This window comes from Schistocerca piceifrons, chromosome 2 (genome assembly GCF_021461385.2).
Source record: "Schistocerca piceifrons isolate TAMUIC-IGC-003096 chromosome 2, iqSchPice1.1, whole genome shotgun sequence".
NCBI classification, from domain to species: Eukaryota; Metazoa; Arthropoda; class Insecta; order Orthoptera; family Acrididae; genus Schistocerca; species Schistocerca piceifrons.
Genome location: NC_060139.1, coordinates 702930310 through 702949962, shown reverse-complemented (window position 1 = coordinate 702949962; position 19653 = coordinate 702930310). Strand labels below are relative to the sequence as shown.

The 19653-nt window shown below is 41.5% G+C and overlaps 1 protein-coding gene across 1 annotated transcript in view; it reads left to right on the top strand.

The window, feature by feature from the left end:
* Positions 1 to 19653, top strand: part of LOC124775762 (glycerol kinase-like) — a 277797-nt gene that overhangs the window by 238816 nt on the left and 19328 nt on the right. Inside the window, exons 9-10 of the mRNA XM_047250592.1 lie at positions 2532 to 2737; positions 13060 to 13197. Of these exons, the coding sequence (XP_047106548.1) occupies positions 2532 to 2737; positions 13060 to 13197 (344 nt within the window). The remainder of the gene's footprint in view (positions 1 to 2531; positions 2738 to 13059; positions 13198 to 19653) is intronic.

The following is a 19653-nucleotide window of genomic DNA, read 5'->3' as shown; positions in this document are numbered from 1 at the left end:
TTGATTTTATGGTATTTTCTCTGGTCTACTCTTGTTTCTTGTCTTACAATATCCCATGTGGTTTTAATTTTATTTGGTTTGTTTGCTATGAAGGAACTGTTTGCAATTCTTTTTGCAACTTTTATGGCTTTAGTTAAAAACGTTTTGTAATTGTTAAAATAGGAATCAAATTCTGGAGATGTGGTGTGCTGTCTAGATATTTCATGAAGTAATCTCCTTTCCTTTTCAGATATTTGTATCCCTGTTCTGAGCCATTTTATTTTCCAATCCCTTTTTGTGATTGTCATTTTATGGAGTGCAGGGCAAAGTTCAAAGCAACAGCTAAAACTATTTATGAATTTGTTGAACTTATCTTTTGTATTTTCTTGTTCATAGATTTCCTCCCAATTTTCTTGGCTCAGACAGTGAAGGAAATGTTATATGTTCTGGTCATTATACTTCCTAGATGAAATTATTATGCATTGAGTTGAACCAAGCTGTTTTCCTAATGTTATATTAATTTTTTGGGCTGTGTGGTCCCCAATACCTGTATTGAAGGTTTGTGTTGAATATTTCAAGGGCATATTCATAAATATTTCATCAAGGATTGTGGCTGAGGTTCTTGTGATGTGCATTGGAGTTCTGTAGTAGCCTTTAAATTGAAAGTTGCTAAGAGGTTCAGTAAAACAGTTTTTTACTTGGACTCACCAGCAAAGTCAAGATATTTGCATATGTTAACAGAAAAATAAATACGGCTTACAGCTGAGCTCATGAATCCTCACCAGAAAAAAAACTATTAGAATGTTACCTTACACTGTTACATGATGGTCAGTTTGGCTGAAGAGAAGGTAAATTCACTACATCATTTACTCATCATATTCCATACACACTATCAAGAAGGAGAACTTTCATTGGTTTAGTGAGAAAATGTAAACATTAAGTAAAACAAAAAAATCATGTGCACCTGTATTAATGATAAAATCATTTTACTGCTTAATGCTCATGCTTTTGTCAGGTACATTTAATCAAATAAATTGTAAAACAGCTGCCACTTGGAAAAATTCTGCTGTCTTCTCAGTTATACTGATTGATTAAATTTAAATTTTTGAAAGGAAAGAGTTGCTTAAATTTATGAATGTGAGCCGTGTTTACTGTAAATTACTACTTATCAAGCTGATATACTATGAACACTGCTGCTTACCATGGAGCTAACAGAACGTTTCAGTTCTTCAGTTTAGGTATTTGTGAAAGTTTGCCTAACGAGGTATGATTTTAATGTGCTTTTGATCTGGTTGGGATTACCAATTTCTTGCTTTATGTTAGTTGTGAGCTTACTGAATACTTTTGCACCACAATGTATAGCTCCACTTATAAAAATTACTGTTGTGACTTGTATTGTACATATGTACATCACATTTCACCTAAAACTAATTGTTAATGTTAACAACAAAAAGCATTAAGCTTTTAATGTAGTTGGAAATGCAATTAAAATTCACAGTTTGCCGATGATTGTGTTGTCCTCAGTGACTGTGAGGAAGAATTACTTATTGAATGGACTGAATAGCCCAATGAGCACAGAATATGAGATTAGTGTAAACCAGGGAAAGATGAAAATAGTGAGAAAAACAGAATTGAGATTAACAGTAATCTTAACATAGAAACTGGGCCCCACAAAGTTGGCATAGTGAAGTGATACTGCTATCTTGGAACTGAAGTAACACATGATGGATCGAGCAAGGTCGTACATAAAAAGCAGACTAGTACAGACAAAGAAAGCATTCCTAACTAAAATAAATCTACTGCCATTAAATGTGGGCCTCAATTCAAGGAAGAGATTTCTGAGAATGTACACCTGGAGCAACGCATTATGTTGAAGTAAATCATGGGCCATGGGAAAACCAGGAAAAAGAATAATCAAAGCATTTGTGATTTTGAGTTTCAGAAGGATGTTGAAAATTATGCAGACTGGTATAAATGAGGAGTTTACTCACAGTATTATCAAGGATGGGGATATTTAGAATACATCGACTAAGAAGTAAGTACAGGATGATAGGACTTGCATTAAGACATTAGGAACTAATTTCCATGGTAGCACAAGGAGTTATAGAGAACAAAAACTGTAGGGAAAGACAGAGACTGAATTATATCCAACAAAATATTGAAGTTGTTCAATAAAAAACAATATTTGAATATTTGGTGCCTAATCAAGATGTAAGACAAAATGGACTTTCTGCCAATTATTTAAATTTTAAAGGATCAATAGAATATGGTATATGCTCTTGACAAATAACACAAAAACACCACTAATTGACAGCTGCCAATGTAATTTATAATAATACCTTTTTTTATTCAGTCTGCATCAATTGTTCGAGGCACTCAGTGTCTCTGAAATTTCTCCACCATGAGTGCAAACTACAGAATACAATGTGAGAATCAATGAATGAACAAATATACACATCTCTCATTATAAGTATTTCAATTACTTTTTGTATTTTTTTCTTGCTTCTCTGCTTACATACTGTATTAAAATCTTATTATTGACTTTGTTTCAGTGTTATATGTGGAATAGAAGAAACAACAACAGGAGCAGACATTATAAAGGCAGCTATGGAAGCAGTTTGTTTTCAGACAAGAGATGTTATTGATGCTATGAATAAGGACTGTGGAATTACTGTGAAGAACCTACTTGTGGATGGTGGTTTAACTGTAAACAACACAATAATGCAGCTGCTAGCAGATATATGTGGCATTTCAGTTGGTAAATTCTTTTGTTTTTAATATTTTATCTGCACATGTCAGGCATTTGAAAGATACCTACTAAATGAAAGGTATGAGGTGTTATAGTTGTCTTACATCTTGAACAAAGTTCCTTTCTTTGTTATACAGTTAAAAAAATTATTAAACCGCACTTTCTGAGATTTGTTGTTTTTCATCTGATTAACTTCCTAACTGCTACACACTTGAATGGAATTTTTATATCAAAGGTAAATGATTGCTGTGAATAGAATTAATATTATATAAAAAGCTCTTAGAAAAATGACAAAAAAGCATAGCTCTTAATGAGAGTAAATCTATGGAATAGTATGAAAGAATAACTTTCAGTACAAGCATCATAATTTATGTTACTGATGTGTGGCCCAATATGTCTTCTATTGAATAAGGTCCAACCTCTGTGAAACATAGTAAACCGTACAGGCAGTGGAGGATAAACATTCAGTGCTTGCATCTATTTTGTCACATTATAAATGGAATTCATATTTTACAAATTTAGAATCTTAAGGGTTTTAATTTTTGTTAAGTATAATGTGTAACATGTACTACACAAGGATGAATGAAATATAAATTGGATTTTATTTTAAAAAATCATTTATTGAAAAAGGCAGTTACAGTTTATTTTTCCACATAGTTCCCATTTTAGAAATACATTTTTCCCAGCAAGAAGGAAAGCTTTTTATTGCAGCATCACAGAATGCTGGTAGCATCAGGAGCCAATTGGGCACAAATTCCCCCACACCCTCATCATCTATAAATCAGTATCTTTCTAGAGCTTCTCTATTTGGTCCAAAACTTGGAAATCGCTTGGCTACAGGTCAAGATTGTAAAGAGGATGATCAAGTCGAGTCCAGTGCATTTCCTGTAGTTTGGAGACCATTAGAGCTGCAGTACGGGGCCTGGCATTGTTGCAGAGGAAGATGACCTGTTGAATCAGTTGATCCTGTATTCTGCTGTGATACCCATCCCTCATCTTTTTCAGCAGCTTGAAGTAGTATACAGCATTGATTGCATGTTGCTCACACAAAAAAATTAATGAGCAAAATGCATTACAGATCAAAAAAAGCAGTTGAAAGAACCTAGCCAGCTGTCAATTGAGTCTTGGCTTTCACTGGGATTCCATCCCCTTTCTGCTATCACTCCATACTGCCTTATTTGGATTCAGGAGTGTAGTGGTGGATCCACATTTTGTAGAAGGTGATGATCCAACTCAAAAATGCATCACCTTCTTTTGCAGAGCTTGCTGTAAGCCTCCAACAGATCTCCAAACTTCTCAACTTCTGATTTTTGGTTAGAAGGGAACTGTAGATCGTTTTTGATTATGGCTTGATAGCTCCCACAGCTTATTCCCACCTGCTCTGCAATTTCTGATACTCTCATCCCCTGACCTCCTTCTAGAATGTCTCAAACCAAATGAATGTTTTCAGTTGTAATGCTGGTCTGAGTACAGTGATCATGTTGCTGACTTTGCATAAATTCTTGTCCTTCCTTGAGCTTTTTACACCAGGCAAACACATGCATCCTTGACAGTGTTTGATCACCAAGCTGTATAGTCAATCGCTGGAAAATTTATGATGCCTGAACTCTTTCATTAGCAAGAAATTTCATAATTATGCATTACGTGGTGGAGAGGTGTGCCTGTTGCACTGACATCATGAGCATTACTGACAAAGCTGTTGGAAGCATGTAACAGTCAGCTCACCCAACTCCTAACAGTCCCACCCAACAATACTACACGTGTGGCTCTGGTCCTACCAACCGTTGATGCTCAGGAACAAAAATCCTGGTTATATTCGATTCACCCTTATAGATTTACCAAATATTTTGTTGAACTGCTTTTTGTGGTCTGCAGTATTGGAGAAAATAATGCGTGCCAAAATTGTTCAGCATCTCAGTGGACAAGACATCATCAGAAAATACAGTTTAGGTTTAAAAGAAGTATGAACAGAAGATGCTATATTTGGCTTTGCTGCCAATGTTCGGATTGAGTAAATAAAAGAATGTGGACATATTCAGTATTTTGTAAGCTGTCAAAAGTGTTCAATTGCATCAGTCAGCAAATATTTTCACAGAAATCCAAGTACTTAGTGGGCCAGCAGGGAAGTAGCTTGGTCCATACCAACATGACAGAAAGCAAAAAGTTGTATTGGATAGTGCAGAATGGGTCTCAGCATCCTATGAGTGAGATACCATCACTTGCAGAGTGCCTCATGATGTCATTCATAGTGCTCTGATTTTTATCAATGACCCAACTCACTGTAATGAGTATTGTAAATTACCATCTTTGGTAATTCACAATAATAGTTACTAATAATTAATTAGACAAATATGAGGTTTACATCTACAGCTACATACATAATCTACAATCCACTGTGAAGTGCATAGCAGAGGGTATTTACCAATGTACCAATTTTTATGGCTTCTTCCCATTCTATTCATGTATGATGCATGGGAAGAACAACTGTTGAACTATGTATTTGCATGCCATAATTATTCTAATCTTGTCCTTATGATCCCTACAGTAGGGGGTTCTATTATATTACCAGTCATCATTCATAGTTGGTTCTTGAAATTTTGTAAGTAGGCTTTCTCAGGATAGTTTCTGTCTGTTGTCAAGAGTATGCCAGTTCAACATCTCTGTGAAATTGCCAAAAATTGAAACAAAATTGTGTCCATCCATGCTGCCCTTCTTGTATACATTCGATATTGTTTGTTAGTCCTGTGGTGACAGGTCATATAGTGAAAATCATCATGATGAAAAATGTGCCAACTCAAAGATGTGTAATGCATGTTAATCAGTGATAGCATGATCACTAATGTTGTGTATTTTTTATTTTTTCTTGGTTGCTATGTGTATCAAGAGATACCACTCATTCATTTTTTTCTGTTACACTACATTTGTTTACTGCTGAAAATAAATATCTTGTAGTAAGACCCAAAATTTATTGGTGACCCCGATGTGATCATAAGATAGCCATGTTGGATTCAAAGTGATTAATAAGAAACAATCTCACTGCCCAATGTGATCAAGACTCTACAGTACCAACAGCATGTGTAAATGCTGCACCATGTATTTCCTACTTGGTTTATGGAACATACTGGACTTTACCAATGGCAGCAGCAACAAGTGCAGATGAGGTGCCAGCAAGCATTGTAGTCAGCCACATTGCCATGAAGTAACCTCCATTCTGACAACAAATGACTGTTTAGTTGGTGAGGTGGTTTGTGCTGACACATGTTACTGCTAGCAAGACCTAATATAGTTACTGTTGTGACTTGGCAAGACAGCCAAGTCACTATGAGAGGAAGCCGAAAGGCACGCGCTTAAGCTCACGCAGGCTGGCGCGAGGTCTGGAACAGTTAAGGGAATTAATAGTAGCAAATAAAGTACGTAATTGATATAATACTTAACTTTAATCCACAATTGTAGAACACCTCTCGTTACGGTACATGCTTCACAATATTAATTATCAAATGCTATGGTGCCTTGCTAGGTCGTAGCAAATGACGTAGCTGAAGGCTATGCTAACTATCGTCTCGGCAAATGAGAGCGTAATTGTCAGGGAACCATTGCTATGAACGTCGGCTGTACAACTGGGGCGAGTGCCAGGACGTCTCACTAGACCTGCCGTGTGGTGGCGCTCGGTCTGCAATCACTGACAGTGGCGACACGTGGGTCCGACGTATACTAATAAATCGCGGCCGATTTAAAGGCTACCACCTAGCAAGTGTGGTGTCTGGCGGTGACACCACATTCCTCCCCCGCAAATCGGCGAACGGTTGTGTTATAAGGCTTCCGCCCGCCGTGGGGAGGACCCCATGTTGACGTATGCGACGAGGTGGGGAGCCTAACAACAGGCGAGGCTGTGCCACCCGCACCCGGCCATTCGGTCCGAGGAGATCTAGGAAACGCCTGAAAACCTAGTCCAGGGTGCACGCCAACATGCGGTGTATGTGCCCGTAAAGAGACAGGAGGGGCCGAAGATTCGACCTCCATCGGGGTGGGGCAGCCGACGGGCGAAGACGCCATGTGGTCCGGAGCGGGCAAGAGGTCCATGTCGGAGGACAACTGGTCCCGGGAAGCAATCGGCGGTGCGTGACCCAGGGAGGCACCCGGCGGCTGCAGCGACACGTCCACTGCGGGCGGCGCCGGCGGGAGAACAGGCAACGGCGGCACGTCGCCATGGGGGAAAATGGAAGGCAGCATCGGTAACACCTGGGGCTGAGGCGAGCCAGTAGATGGGTCCCCAGGGTGCTGACCGGACGGCACCATTGCTGAAAGCAGATGGGGAGCGGCAGAACCCATGCGACAACAGAGGCGCAGCTGATTGAGATGCTGGCACACCTCACCAGAGGCCCCCAAAACCAGATACATAGCACGGCTGAGGCAGCGAAGAATACGCCCTGCGAGCCAACGCCGTGAACCTCGATAGTTGCGATCATGCGATCCATCTTTGTGCGCTAGCACAGCACCGATCCTGAAATCCGATGCATCTACCATCAACAAAAGATGTTTCTGGGGATCGAATGGCATAAGGCAAGTATTAGAAAGCAATGCTGATTTCAACTGGCGAAAGGTGCGTTCGCATTCCATCGTCCAGACGAACAGAACACCTGTATGGTGTAAGCGATGAAGCAGAGCTGAAATGGAAGAGGCATGGGGGATATATTTATGATAATAATTTATTTTACCCAGCACACTCTGTAGCTGCTTCAAATTCTGCGACGAAGGCAAATCTTGTATGGCACGTAGGTGCTCGGGACTGGGATGTATGCCTTGTGCATTGATTACATGTCCCAAATATGCTAAGGCATGAGCAAAAAACACACATTTGTCCTTCCGCAAGTGAAGACCATTTTGTCGCAAGACCTGAAATAATGTTCTGAGATTGGCTAAATGTTCTTCTTCCGTCTTTCCGGAGATCACAATATCGTCCAGATAGTTTGCTGCAGTAGGGACCGAGGCACAAACAGTTTGTAGATATTGCTGAAACAATGCAGGGGCAGATGCACACCTGGCAGTCTTTTGAATCGATACAAACCAAGATGCATGTTAACCACCAATACGCGCTTGGATTCTTCGTCCACCGGTATTTGCAAGTACGCATCTGCTAGGTCCAACTTCGAAAAATATTTACCCGTGCACAGTTTGTCAAAAAGATCTTCCGGGTGGGGTAAAGGATAAGTTGCAATCACTAGTTGTGGATTCACTGTTGCCTTGAAGTCCACGCAAAGTCTCAATTTTCTGGAAGGTTTTGGCAAAATGACTAAGAGTGATGCCCAGAGAGAAGCCTGCACACGTTCAGTCACACCTTGTGAATCCAAATCGTGTAAGGTTCTTGCGACCTCATCACGCAATGCGTGGGGAACATTGCGCGCTCTGAAAAATTTCGGTTGCGCGTTTACTTTCAGTTCCAAATGTGCTGTATAGTTCGTAGCGCAACCGAGGCCTGGTGCAAAAATGTCTGCAAATTCTTCACATAGACTAGAAACACTGGCTGAAGGCACAGTCTGGTTCACTGATAGGACCTGATTTACTATAGACAAGTTAAACAACTGAAATAAATCTAAACCAAACAAGTTCACTGCAGAAGAAGAACGAAGGACGTAAAATGACACAAGTTTTGTTTGTCCCTTGTATGTTGCAAGAAGGCTGCACTGTCCTAACACAGGGATATTCTGACCGGAGAAACTATTTAACTTAACATTTGCGGCACGCAACGGAGGTGTGCCCAGTTGTTTGTACGTGTCTTTATTGATCAATGAAACTGCAGCTCCGGTACCCAGCTGGAATGGGATCACGTTGCCATGAATGTCCAAGTCTACAAAAAGTTTGTCCTGCTGACGACAAGAGCGACTGTCTTGTGCAACGTGAACAGACACTGGTACAGAAGCACTTGCGACTTGACGCGATTTCCGTCGACGTTGACACACACTATTTGTGGGACGAACACAGCCACTGTTAGGGAGAGTGGCACTGGGCGGAGTGGAATTAACTACATGAATGTCCATGGGCGAAGGTTCATGAGCCTGAGTATTCTTGGTTCAACTCCGGCGCGAAGCAAAGGGCCTGGAATGGTTGTTAGTGTCTGATCAGAGCTTTTTCTGGCAAACACTTTGAACATGTCCTTTTCTGTTACAGAAAAAGCAAATAGCTTGGCGTGACAGGCAATTCTCACGCAAATGTCTAGTAGCACACTGTGGGCATGATTTTAGCACTGCATGTGCATGCTGGCGCAGCACACGCGGCTGCGCGGACGGGTGCGAGGGCTGTTTACTGTTCCGTGCAGCTCGCCCGGCGGGCCGGTTAACGTGACACACAGCTGGTGAAGTTTCAAATGATTCCTGAGCAAAGTCAAGTGTGTCTTGCCTATCCAATATGTCCATCACTTGTTGAAGGGAGGGATTGACTAGTTTCAAAATTTGCTCTCGTATACGAACATCAGAAACGTTCTGTGCAATGGCATCACGCACCATAGTATCTGAATAAGGGAGTCCACATTCACACTCAGAAGCACAATCCCTAGTAAGGCCTTGCAAAGTTGCAACCCACTCCCGATTAGTCTGACCGGCCGTACGTTTTGTACGAAAGAAAGTATACCTTTTTGCAACCACATTGAGTGATTCTTTGAAATATGCATCTAATGTCGACAAAATTTCGTCGTAGGACAGAGTTGCTACATCGCATCGGGGGAATAATTTCACTATCACTCGGTATGTCTGGACACCGACGCACGACAATAAGTGAGGCTGCCGCTCATTACCGTGAATTCTGTAGGCGGCGAGATGGAATCCAAATTGGCGTGACCACTCCGTCCAGCTTTCCAGTGCCGCATCAAAATGACGAAAAGGTGGTGCAACTGCATGTTGTGGCTGCGGTAGCGGTGGAGCGGCGGCGGCCGCATTGTTTTGCATGGCACGTTGACCCTGGACGAGCTGTCCAAGGGCATCCAATAAGACCTGCGTCTGCTGATTCTGCAAGCGATAAAATTCAGACAGTACATCTGGAGAATGTGGCGAAGCCATGACACAAGTAAATTAGGGCAATACGAACGCTAAATCCTCTTTTGAGACTCGTCGCCAAAAATGTTGTGACTTGGCAAGACAGCCAAGTCACTATGAGAGGAAGCCGAAAGGCATGCGCTTAAGCTCACGCAGGCTGGTGCGAGGTCTGGAACAGTTAAGGGAATTAATAGTAGCAAATAAATTACGTAGTTGATATAATACTTAACTTTAATCCACAATTGTAGAACACCTCTCGTTACGGTACATGCTTCACAATATTAATTATCAAATGCTATGGTGCCTTGCTAGGTCATAGCAAATGACGTAGCTGAAGGCTATGCTAACTATCGTCTCGGCAAATGAGAGCGTAATTGTCAGTGAACTATTGCTATGAACGTTGGCTGTACAACTGGGGCGAGTGCCAGGACGTCTCACTAGACCTGCCGTGTGGTGGCGCTCGGTCTGCAATCACTGACAGTGGTGACACACGGGTCCGACGTATACTAATGGACCGCGGCCGATTTAAAGGCTACCACCTAGCAAGTGTGGTGTCTGGCGGTGACACCACAGTTACGTTGTCGTAACACTAGATAAAGAGATGCTCATTGAAGTGCAGGACATTCTACCCATGATAACAGCTACAGAGTGGTATACAGCACTTAAAAATGAACTGATTGAATGCATGTCATAGTCTGAAACTAAGGGACTGGTTAAGTTGCTGTGGGTGAAAGAACTAGGTGACTGCACACCGTCACAGTTGCTGTATCATCTGTTGACATTGGCAAACAGTGCAGACAGCAATGACATTCTGAGAAACATTTGGTTGTCATGCCTGGTATCATATGCACAAAAAATAGTCACTGTGTGCACAGGAGGGCTGAATGCACTTGCATAGACAGCTGACCTCATTGTTGAAATACACCCATCAGTGAGTTTTGCGGATGTTGGCCCTCAATCAGATAACACCACCATTGCAATACTTGCATCACTCCAAGCACAGTTGGTGGAAGTTACTACACAAGTCACAGCTTTCCAGGCAAGTACCAGCAAACAATGATATTATTGTTCAACAAGGAGTCAAAGTCACTTTCCATCAGCTACAAAATTATGCTGGTACCATATACAGTTCAGTACAGAGCAAGGAAGTGCAACTCACCATGCAAAATGGGAAACACATTGGGAAGTAAGTCCTGACAGTGACTGACTCTCTGGATAACACCCATTGGTTTTTTGTTACCAAATGGTGCACAAAACAAGCTTTCTTGGTGGACACATGAGTGGATGTGTTGGTTTACCCAGGCCCTGCCTCATTGTAGTCATGATGATTAGCATCTGTTTACTGACAATGGCTCCATCAATCAGGCATATGGATGGTTAACATTAACCCCAAACCTCATTTTGCTTCCAAAGCATGGGTTTTGCATGGGATTGAGCCATATCTCAATACTAATTGTTCCTCAAATACTTCATCCACTGTATCTGTGTCTTGTCTTCCTGTTCGAACTACTTTTCAGACACTGTCTCACCTGTGTCAGTGATCTCTAAAGGCGTTGTTGTTTTCACTTGTCTATACTTATTTCTCTGACATGATGGACACTTCCATGTATAATCTTCAATATCACACTTCATTCTGCACTACCGCATGTATGACTTCATTCTCTCGAAAGTCCTCTGTGTTCCTTGGTGTCCTCTCAATGGATTACCATGCATCTCTCTTGATATATTCCACTTCTCTTTGGGCATAATTTCCTCTTCACTATCTACTTTCTTTTTTATTCTCAGGGTTGCTTATACTTGCTGCATGCTTATGAGGTTGCTATCCCCACTTTCAACCACTGCAGCGCTCTCCTCTGTTTATGCATTAGTATTTTCACAAAACAGCTTTTTTCTCCTCTGTTTGCTCTTGTTCTCTGGGCCTTATTCTGCTCAGAGCATCTGCATTACTGTTTAACCTTCTTTTTTTATAGACTGCCCTGTAAACATACTCTTCAGGCTTTAGTCTCCACTTCCATTACACATATAATGGTTGTCCATATTCACAACTATGAATACATTTCATGTATTTCTTATGCAAAATCCTACGAAGCAAGTCTTGATATGTGGTGGCAATGACTTGTGTTAACACTTCTTGCAGGTCATCAGTGTTTCCTTAAACTGGAGGAACAAACACTCTGTCTTTACCATAACCCCATACACAGAAGTCCATTGAGGTTAAATGAGGTGATCATGGGGACCAGGATTTGCTCCAACATGTTCAGTCCAAGACGGCACATTCTGACAGGAATACACAACAGTTTAATGATGATAATGTGGTAAAATAAATTCTGTGCCCATATCAAATTGTAATTGAGGCATTAGATAATGTTCAGGCATGTCCAAGTTTGATACACAAGTTACAATTGACTTGGAAAAATAGAAAGGGTCATAAATTTTGTTAGTGCTGCAGCACAAAAATCACTATCTTAGGGGAGTCTCATATATGTTTGATTACGGGATTTTGTTTTTGCTCACCCCATATCTGAACATTATGCCTATTCACTTTATCACAGTTATGCAAGCTGGCTGTGTCACTGAATGCACTTTTACTAGGAAAATCATCTTCAGTGTGCATTTTGTTAAACATTTCTACACGAAACTCAGCTCGTTTTCTTTGTTACTTTCTCTTAAAGCTTGCCGCAGTTAAAATCTGTTTCAATGGTATGTGTTTCCATAATGCCTTCTATGCTGTGACACTAGGTATATTCAGTTCTAAGTTGGCACGTCTCGTTGATTTACCCAGACTACAAATGTAAGACTGCCAAACTTGTTCAATTGCTGTGTTAGAGCTCTTAACCATCCCTGACCCAGCATCCTATGTGATGCACAGCTAGCTTTGGTCAAACAATTCTACCAATTAATAACAGTTTGTCTTTGACATGGTGGCTTGCGATATTTAGTCCAGAATTGTCTCTGAACTGTAACAGCAGATTTGGATTCATGAAACCATAAACAACACTGTGCACACTCTGCACCATTACATGACTCCATTATGACTATTTGAATAACTCAAATTTTGTACATGTTGCCTAGCAGGAACATTGAGAACCAACAGATACTTGAAGATATACTGCATTCTTTGCTGTATCAAACATTTCTGTAAGTTATTTATCTCTTCCACAACTGAACGTAATTTAAGGGTAAATTTGTTTTGGTTCAGCTGTACCACAGAATCTCTTCACAACCTGTGTGTTACAACTGATTTTCATAATATCTAACCATGTAGGTTACAATGGCTTGTTGCAATTTTACAATTGCTTGTTGCAGTTCGACCAGATTTATCAGAGGCAACTGCTTTAGGAGCTGCTATTGCTGCTGGGATTGCAGAAGGAATAGAAGCAGTTGATATAAAAAATGTTTGTTTATCTTCTACTGATGTCTTTGAACCATCAGTATCAGAAGATGGTATGTATATGCATATGTTATTTTATGACAACTAATCAAAGAAAAATACGAGTATATATTTAAAAGGTAGAAATAGATCAGCAGGATTATTTATAAGATGAGGCTCACATTTTTAGAATTACTGTGTTTATATTTCAACGAAGATTTATTCTCCCCATGAAATATTTGTTCATGAAAAGTTTCAGCAACATCACATTTCAAACCCTTTTCATCATTTCATTTCCTTCTTCCCCACTGTCCACTTTAGTACCTGTATAGAGATGTCCCTCAATCCTTGCTTTTCATTACAACTGTTGTGGTTTCAACATCATATTGTTGGATGTTATATGCTGTTTCTTTTTATAGGATGCCCTTCTTGTCTTGTGCAATCCTTGTTACTAAAACTTTCTTGTGTCTTCCTTTTTACATATTCTACTTCCAAGATACTACTAGCAAAATTCATCAACCTCTTTAACTGTCTCTTATCTGTGATAAACTTTTAGTTATCCAGCATACCCACTGTCTTTGCATAACTTTACATTTTCTTGTTTCATTTTGTTTATGTGCATATTAAATACAAGAAACAATGGAAATTCCAGATCAACAATATTATGAAAAGTACAGATTGCTACTCACTATAAACATGACTCAATGAGTTGCAGATAGGTACAATGAAGAAACTGCTACACATTGATTTTTTGGCAGAAACTGTCTTCAGAAAAGAAAAGAAAACACACACTCATTCACACAAGCAAGCATACCTCACCCACACATGACCTCTATCTCTGGCTGCTCTGACCAGAATGCAGTGGTGTCACATCGATGCAAGCAGAGATCTGGAGGGGGTCAGAAAAGGTGCAGGGATAGCAGGGTACAGGTATGAAGAGGGGTGTCAGCATCACCTGACAGAGCATGCAGGGAATAGATGGAAGCTTGACAAGGCTGGCACGCACAGCATCATTATGCTGTGGGGAAGGGGAGGTGGGAGGATGGGAGGAAACTGGGAGGAGTAAAGGGGATGAATAGACAAGGGGAAAAGACAATTTGGTGTATTGGCAAAGAGCAGAGCACAGTGTGGGTGAGGAGATGTGAATTCAGAGGAAGTGATAGGACAGAGGGAGTGGAAACCGATGGGTGAAAGGTGTGCGACAGTAGGTTAGCATAGGTTGAGGCCAGGATGATTTTGGGAGAATGTGTTGTAAGAATAACTCCCATCTGTGCAGTTCAGGAAAGCTGGTGGTGAAGGAGAAGATCCACATGGCCTGGCCTGTGAAGCAGCCATTAAAGTCATGTTCAACTGCATGTTGTGCCTCAGGGAGGTCCACATTGCCCTTGGCCTTAGTTTGGTGGTGGACATTAATCCTGGTGCACTGCTGGCTGGTAGTCATACCAACATAAAAAGCTATGCAGTGATTGCAGAAGAGCTGGTATATGGCACAGCTGTTTTAACAGGCAGTCGTACCTCTGATGGAATAGGATAATCTTGTGGCAGGACTGGAATAGGAAGTGCTTGGTGGGAGGATTGAGAAGGTCTTGTACCTGGGTCTTCCGCATGCATATGATCCCTGTGGCAAGGGATTGGGATTGGAAAAATTTCATAGGAGATGGGATAAGATGTTGTGGAGATTGGGAGGGTGATAGAACACCACTTTAGGAGGTGTAGGAAGGATCTAGTTAGGATGTCCCTGAATTCAGGGCATGATGATGGATAATCAAAGCCTCAACAAAGGACGTGGCTCAGTTGTTCCAGTCTGGGGTGGTACTGGGTGATGAAGGGGGCACTCATTTGTATCTGGTTCTTGAGGGTGGTGGGACGACTGGAGGCATGTGAGGATAAGGCAAGGGAAATCTTTTGCGCATTAGGCCTGAGACATAGTGCATCTCTGTGAAGGACTTTTTGAGACCTTCAGCACATTTGGCAAGGGAGTACTAGTGAATGCAAATACACCATGCCCAGGTGGGCAGGATGTATGGGAGGGATTATTTGGGGTAGAAAGCGTGGCAGCTGTTGAATTGCTGGTGCTGTTGGAGGTTCAAGGTGGACAGAGGTTTTGACGGAGCCATCAGGGAGGAGGAAGTCTACAGCCAGGAAGGTGGCACCCTGTGTTGAGTGGGAACATGTGAAGCAGATGGGAGATAAGGTGTTGAGGTTGTGAAGGCATGACAATAGGGTGTCTTGTGTCTGAGTCCAGATCAGGAAGATATCATCACTGAACCTGAAGTAGACCATGGATTTGGGCCCAGTGCTGCAGATTTGTTTGTATAGCTTCCCTCCAAAACAGTTGCAGCTGTGTCTTAGGATGAAGTTAGTAAGGTGTACGAGGAATGAGGTAGTGGGATGGAGTCTGAAGGATGTTGGGAGAGGTAGTGTTCAGTAGTGATGAGACCATGAGTCCTCAGAGTATGGGTATGAGGGATATTGGTGTATAGAGAAGTGGCATCAACAGTGACAAGTAGGGATCCAAAAGGTAAAGGGGTGGGATTAGTGGGGAGTCGATGAAGGAAGTGATTGGTATCTTAGACATGAGAGGTTAGATTTTGGGCAATTTGTTGGAGTGACGAGGTATGAGATATTTCAATAGGACCACAATAATCAGCTACAGTGGGGTTTCCAGGATTTTTGGCTTTGTGGATTTTGGGGAGCATGCAGAAGTATGATGTGCGGGTTGTCATAGAGTTGAGGAGGGAGATAGGTTTAGGAGAGAGGTTCTGGAAAGGGCCTAAGGCTTTAAGAAAGGATTGGAGGTTATTTGGACAGCTGGGATGGGATGTCTATGACAGAGTTTATAGGTGGATAAGTCAGAAAACAGGCAGAGATCTTACTTCAGGTAATCTCTGTGACACTGATGAAACCTTTATCTGCAGTTAGGATGATCAGGTCAGTATTTGTTGTGAGGGTGTGTATGGCTGTCTTTTCTCTGCTGAAAAGTTGGTGTTGTTAGGAATAGACCTGGGGAAGCATAGGAGGCACGTTGGAGGTAAGTAAACCCTGGAAAGTGACCAGGGGGTGGTTAGGTAGGAGGGGGAGGGGGGGAGGAGGAAGAGAGTTAAGGTGAGATGGTAGCATGAAGTGGGAGAGGTAGGATTATATGTTGGCATTATATTGGCTTTGGTTAGAGGGAGAGTTGGCAAATTAATGTTTCCTGCAAGGACTGAGAGAAGGAGGGTAGGTCTTTGACAATTGCACGGTTAAATTTCAGTGTAGAGCTGAACAGAAGGCCTTTGGGGCTGAGGATTTTGGTGCAAAGGTTAACAGCAGTGTTCTGAGCTTGTTTAAGCTCTGGATTTAGTGAATTGGGAGTTTTGGCCCCAAAACTGTAGCAAGTGGAAAAAAGAACAGATATACAGGATCTGGGTGCCATGAGGGGTCAATGATTAAGAACTCTATGGGTAAAGTGTGGATTGGATAGTGGTGCCTCAAGCTGGCAGTAGGATGTCAGCAGGCATTATAGATTATGGATATGGTGTCTAGAATTCCCCCCTTTACTGCCTGGCTCCCTACTTATCATGGTTTACACCACTTACCTGTGGTGTAATTTATCCTCCCATGTCAAATATAGCCACAACTTCCTTCACTGACTCTCCACCATCCCCACCCCTTTACCTCCCGGATCCCTAACCATCACTCCTGATGGTGCCTCCCATACCCCAATATCTCTCTTGCTCAAGGTCTTGCCACTATTGACCACTACAGCTCCCTGACACCATTCAGACTCCATATGCACTACCTAATTCCTGATGAAACTTACTTACTTTATCGCAACACACAACTACTTTGTTTGAAGAGAATTATACAAACAAACACATGGGCACACACATGGGCACACACATGGCACCCTCCTATGCCAACCTGTTTATGGGCCATCTAGAGGAAACCTTCCTAGCCTCCCAAAACCCCAAACCCTGTCTGGTTCAGGTTCATTGATGATATCTTCATGATCTGGACTGAAGGCCAACACACCCTATGCACACTAAACCTCCAACCACCAGCAATACCTGCATTTTAACAGTCCTCCCAGCACCATGAAGAACCAGCTACAAAGGAGCACCCTCTTTGTCACTCAATACCAACCTGGATTTAAACAACTGAACTGCGTCCTTTGTGAGGGCTTTGATCATTTACCATCATGTCCTGAAATGAGGGACATGCTACCCAAGGTGCTTCCCACACCTCCTAAAGTGGTGTTTGGTTGCCCATCCAACCCCCACAACACCCTAGCCCACCTCCATGCAACTTCCAATCCCAAACCCAACCCAACACAGGTGCAAGACCTGCCCAGTCCTCCACCCAGCACTTCCTATTCTAGTCCTTTCATGGGCTTATCCTACCCCATCAGAGGCCTAGTCACCTTTGAAAGCAGCCTTGTCATGTACAAGCTCTGGTGCAATCATTGAACAGCTTTTTATAATAGTATGACTACCAACCAGCCATCCACCAGGATGGCTGGTTGCATGCCTCTGTGCATGCAGTAATTATTCTAATCTTATCCTCATGATCCCTGTGTGAGTGATACATAGGGGACTGTAGCATATCCCTAGAGCCTAGAGTAATCACTTAAAGCTGGTTTTCAAAACTTTGTTAATACATTTTCTCAGGATAGTTTAGCCTGTCTTCAAGAGTCTGCCATTTCAGCTCTTTCAATATCCCTGTGACACTCTCCCATGGATTAAACAAACCTGTAACATTTTGTGCTGCCCTTCTATGTATACATTCAATATCCCCTGTTGGTCCTATCTGGTATGGGCCCCACACACTTGAGCAATATTGTCGGATGGATCACACAAGTGATTTTTAAGCAATCTCTTTAGTAGATTGATTGCTTATCCCCAGTATTCTGCCAATAAACCAAAGTCTACCACTTGCTTTACACTTACTGAACCTATGTGATCATTTCATTTCATATCCCTCCAAAGGGTTACTCTCAGGTATTTGTATGAATTGGCCAATCCCAAAAGTGAATCATTGACATTATAGTCATAAGATATTATGTTTTTTTCATTTTGTTAAGTGCACAGTTTTTCATTTCTGAACATTTAGAGCAAGTTGCCAATCTATGCACCATGTTGAAATTTTATCAAGGTCTGACAGAACAGTTATTCAGCTTCTCTCATATAGTACTTCATTATATATAAGTGCATCATCTGCAAAAATCCTGATGTTACTACTAATATTGTGTGCAAGCTCATGAATAGTAAGGGTCCAAACACACTTCCTTGGGGCACACCTGAAGTGACTTCTACAACTGACAATGACTCTCCATCCAAGATAACATGCTGCATCCTTCCTACCAAAAAGTCCTCAATCCAGTCACAAATTTCACTTGATACCCTATATGATCATACTTCTGACAATAAGCATAGGTGTGATACTGAGTCAAATGATTTTTGCAAATCAAGTAACACTGCATCTACTTGATTGCCTTGATCCAAAGCTTTCAGTATGTCATGTGAGAAAAGTGGGAGTTGGGTTTCACATGATTGATGTTTTCGAAAACCATACTGGTTGACATTGAGGAGGTCATTGTGTTCAAGATAATTCACTATGTTTGTGCTCAGAATATGTTATAAGATTCTACAACAAATCAGTGTCAAGGACACTGGACAGTAGTTTGTGGATCACTTCTGCTACCCTTCTTGTAGACAGGTATGAGCTGTGCCTTTTTCCAAGAACTGGGCACTATTTTTTATTCAGGGGATCTACTCTAGCTTATAGTGAGAAGAGGGGCTAAATCAGCTGCAGATTCAGTATAGAATCTGACAGCAATTCCATCAGAGCCTGGAGTTATGTTCAGTTTTAACAATTTCAGCTGTTTCACTAATAATTATTTCATTCATCTTTTCAGGGGCATGAGGATTAAATTGAGGCAATTCTCCATGGTTTTCCTTTGTAAAGGAACATTTGAAAATGGAGTTCAGCATTTCAGCTTTTGCTTTGCTATCCTCAATTTCAGTTCCTGTCTCCTTTTCTAGGGACTGGACATTAACTTTGGTGTCACTAACAGCCTTTACATATGACCAGAATTTCTTTGGATTTTGTGAAATGTCATTTGCTAATATTCTGCTTCAGTAATCACTGAAGGCATCACACATTGCTATCTTAACAGTGAAATGCATTTCATTCGGCATGTCTCTATCTATAACCCTACACTTTGTTTTACACTTGTTATGCAGTAATCACTGTTTCTTTAGAAGTTTCTTTACAGTGACTGTATACCATGGAGGTTCCCTCCCATTACGAACTGTTCTACTGGGTACATATCTACCCAGTGCATGGTCAACTATTCTTTTAAACTTGCGACAGAGTTCCTCTACTTGCTGCTGCCATGTGATGAAAGTTTCAGTTTCCTCACTGAGGTAAGGCATAACTGATTTTTTATCTAGTTTACTAAACATATACGTCTTTCTGCTTGTTTTTGTTGCCTTTTGTAATTTGGTAATCATTGTTGCCACAACTGCATTATGGTTGCTGATTCAAGT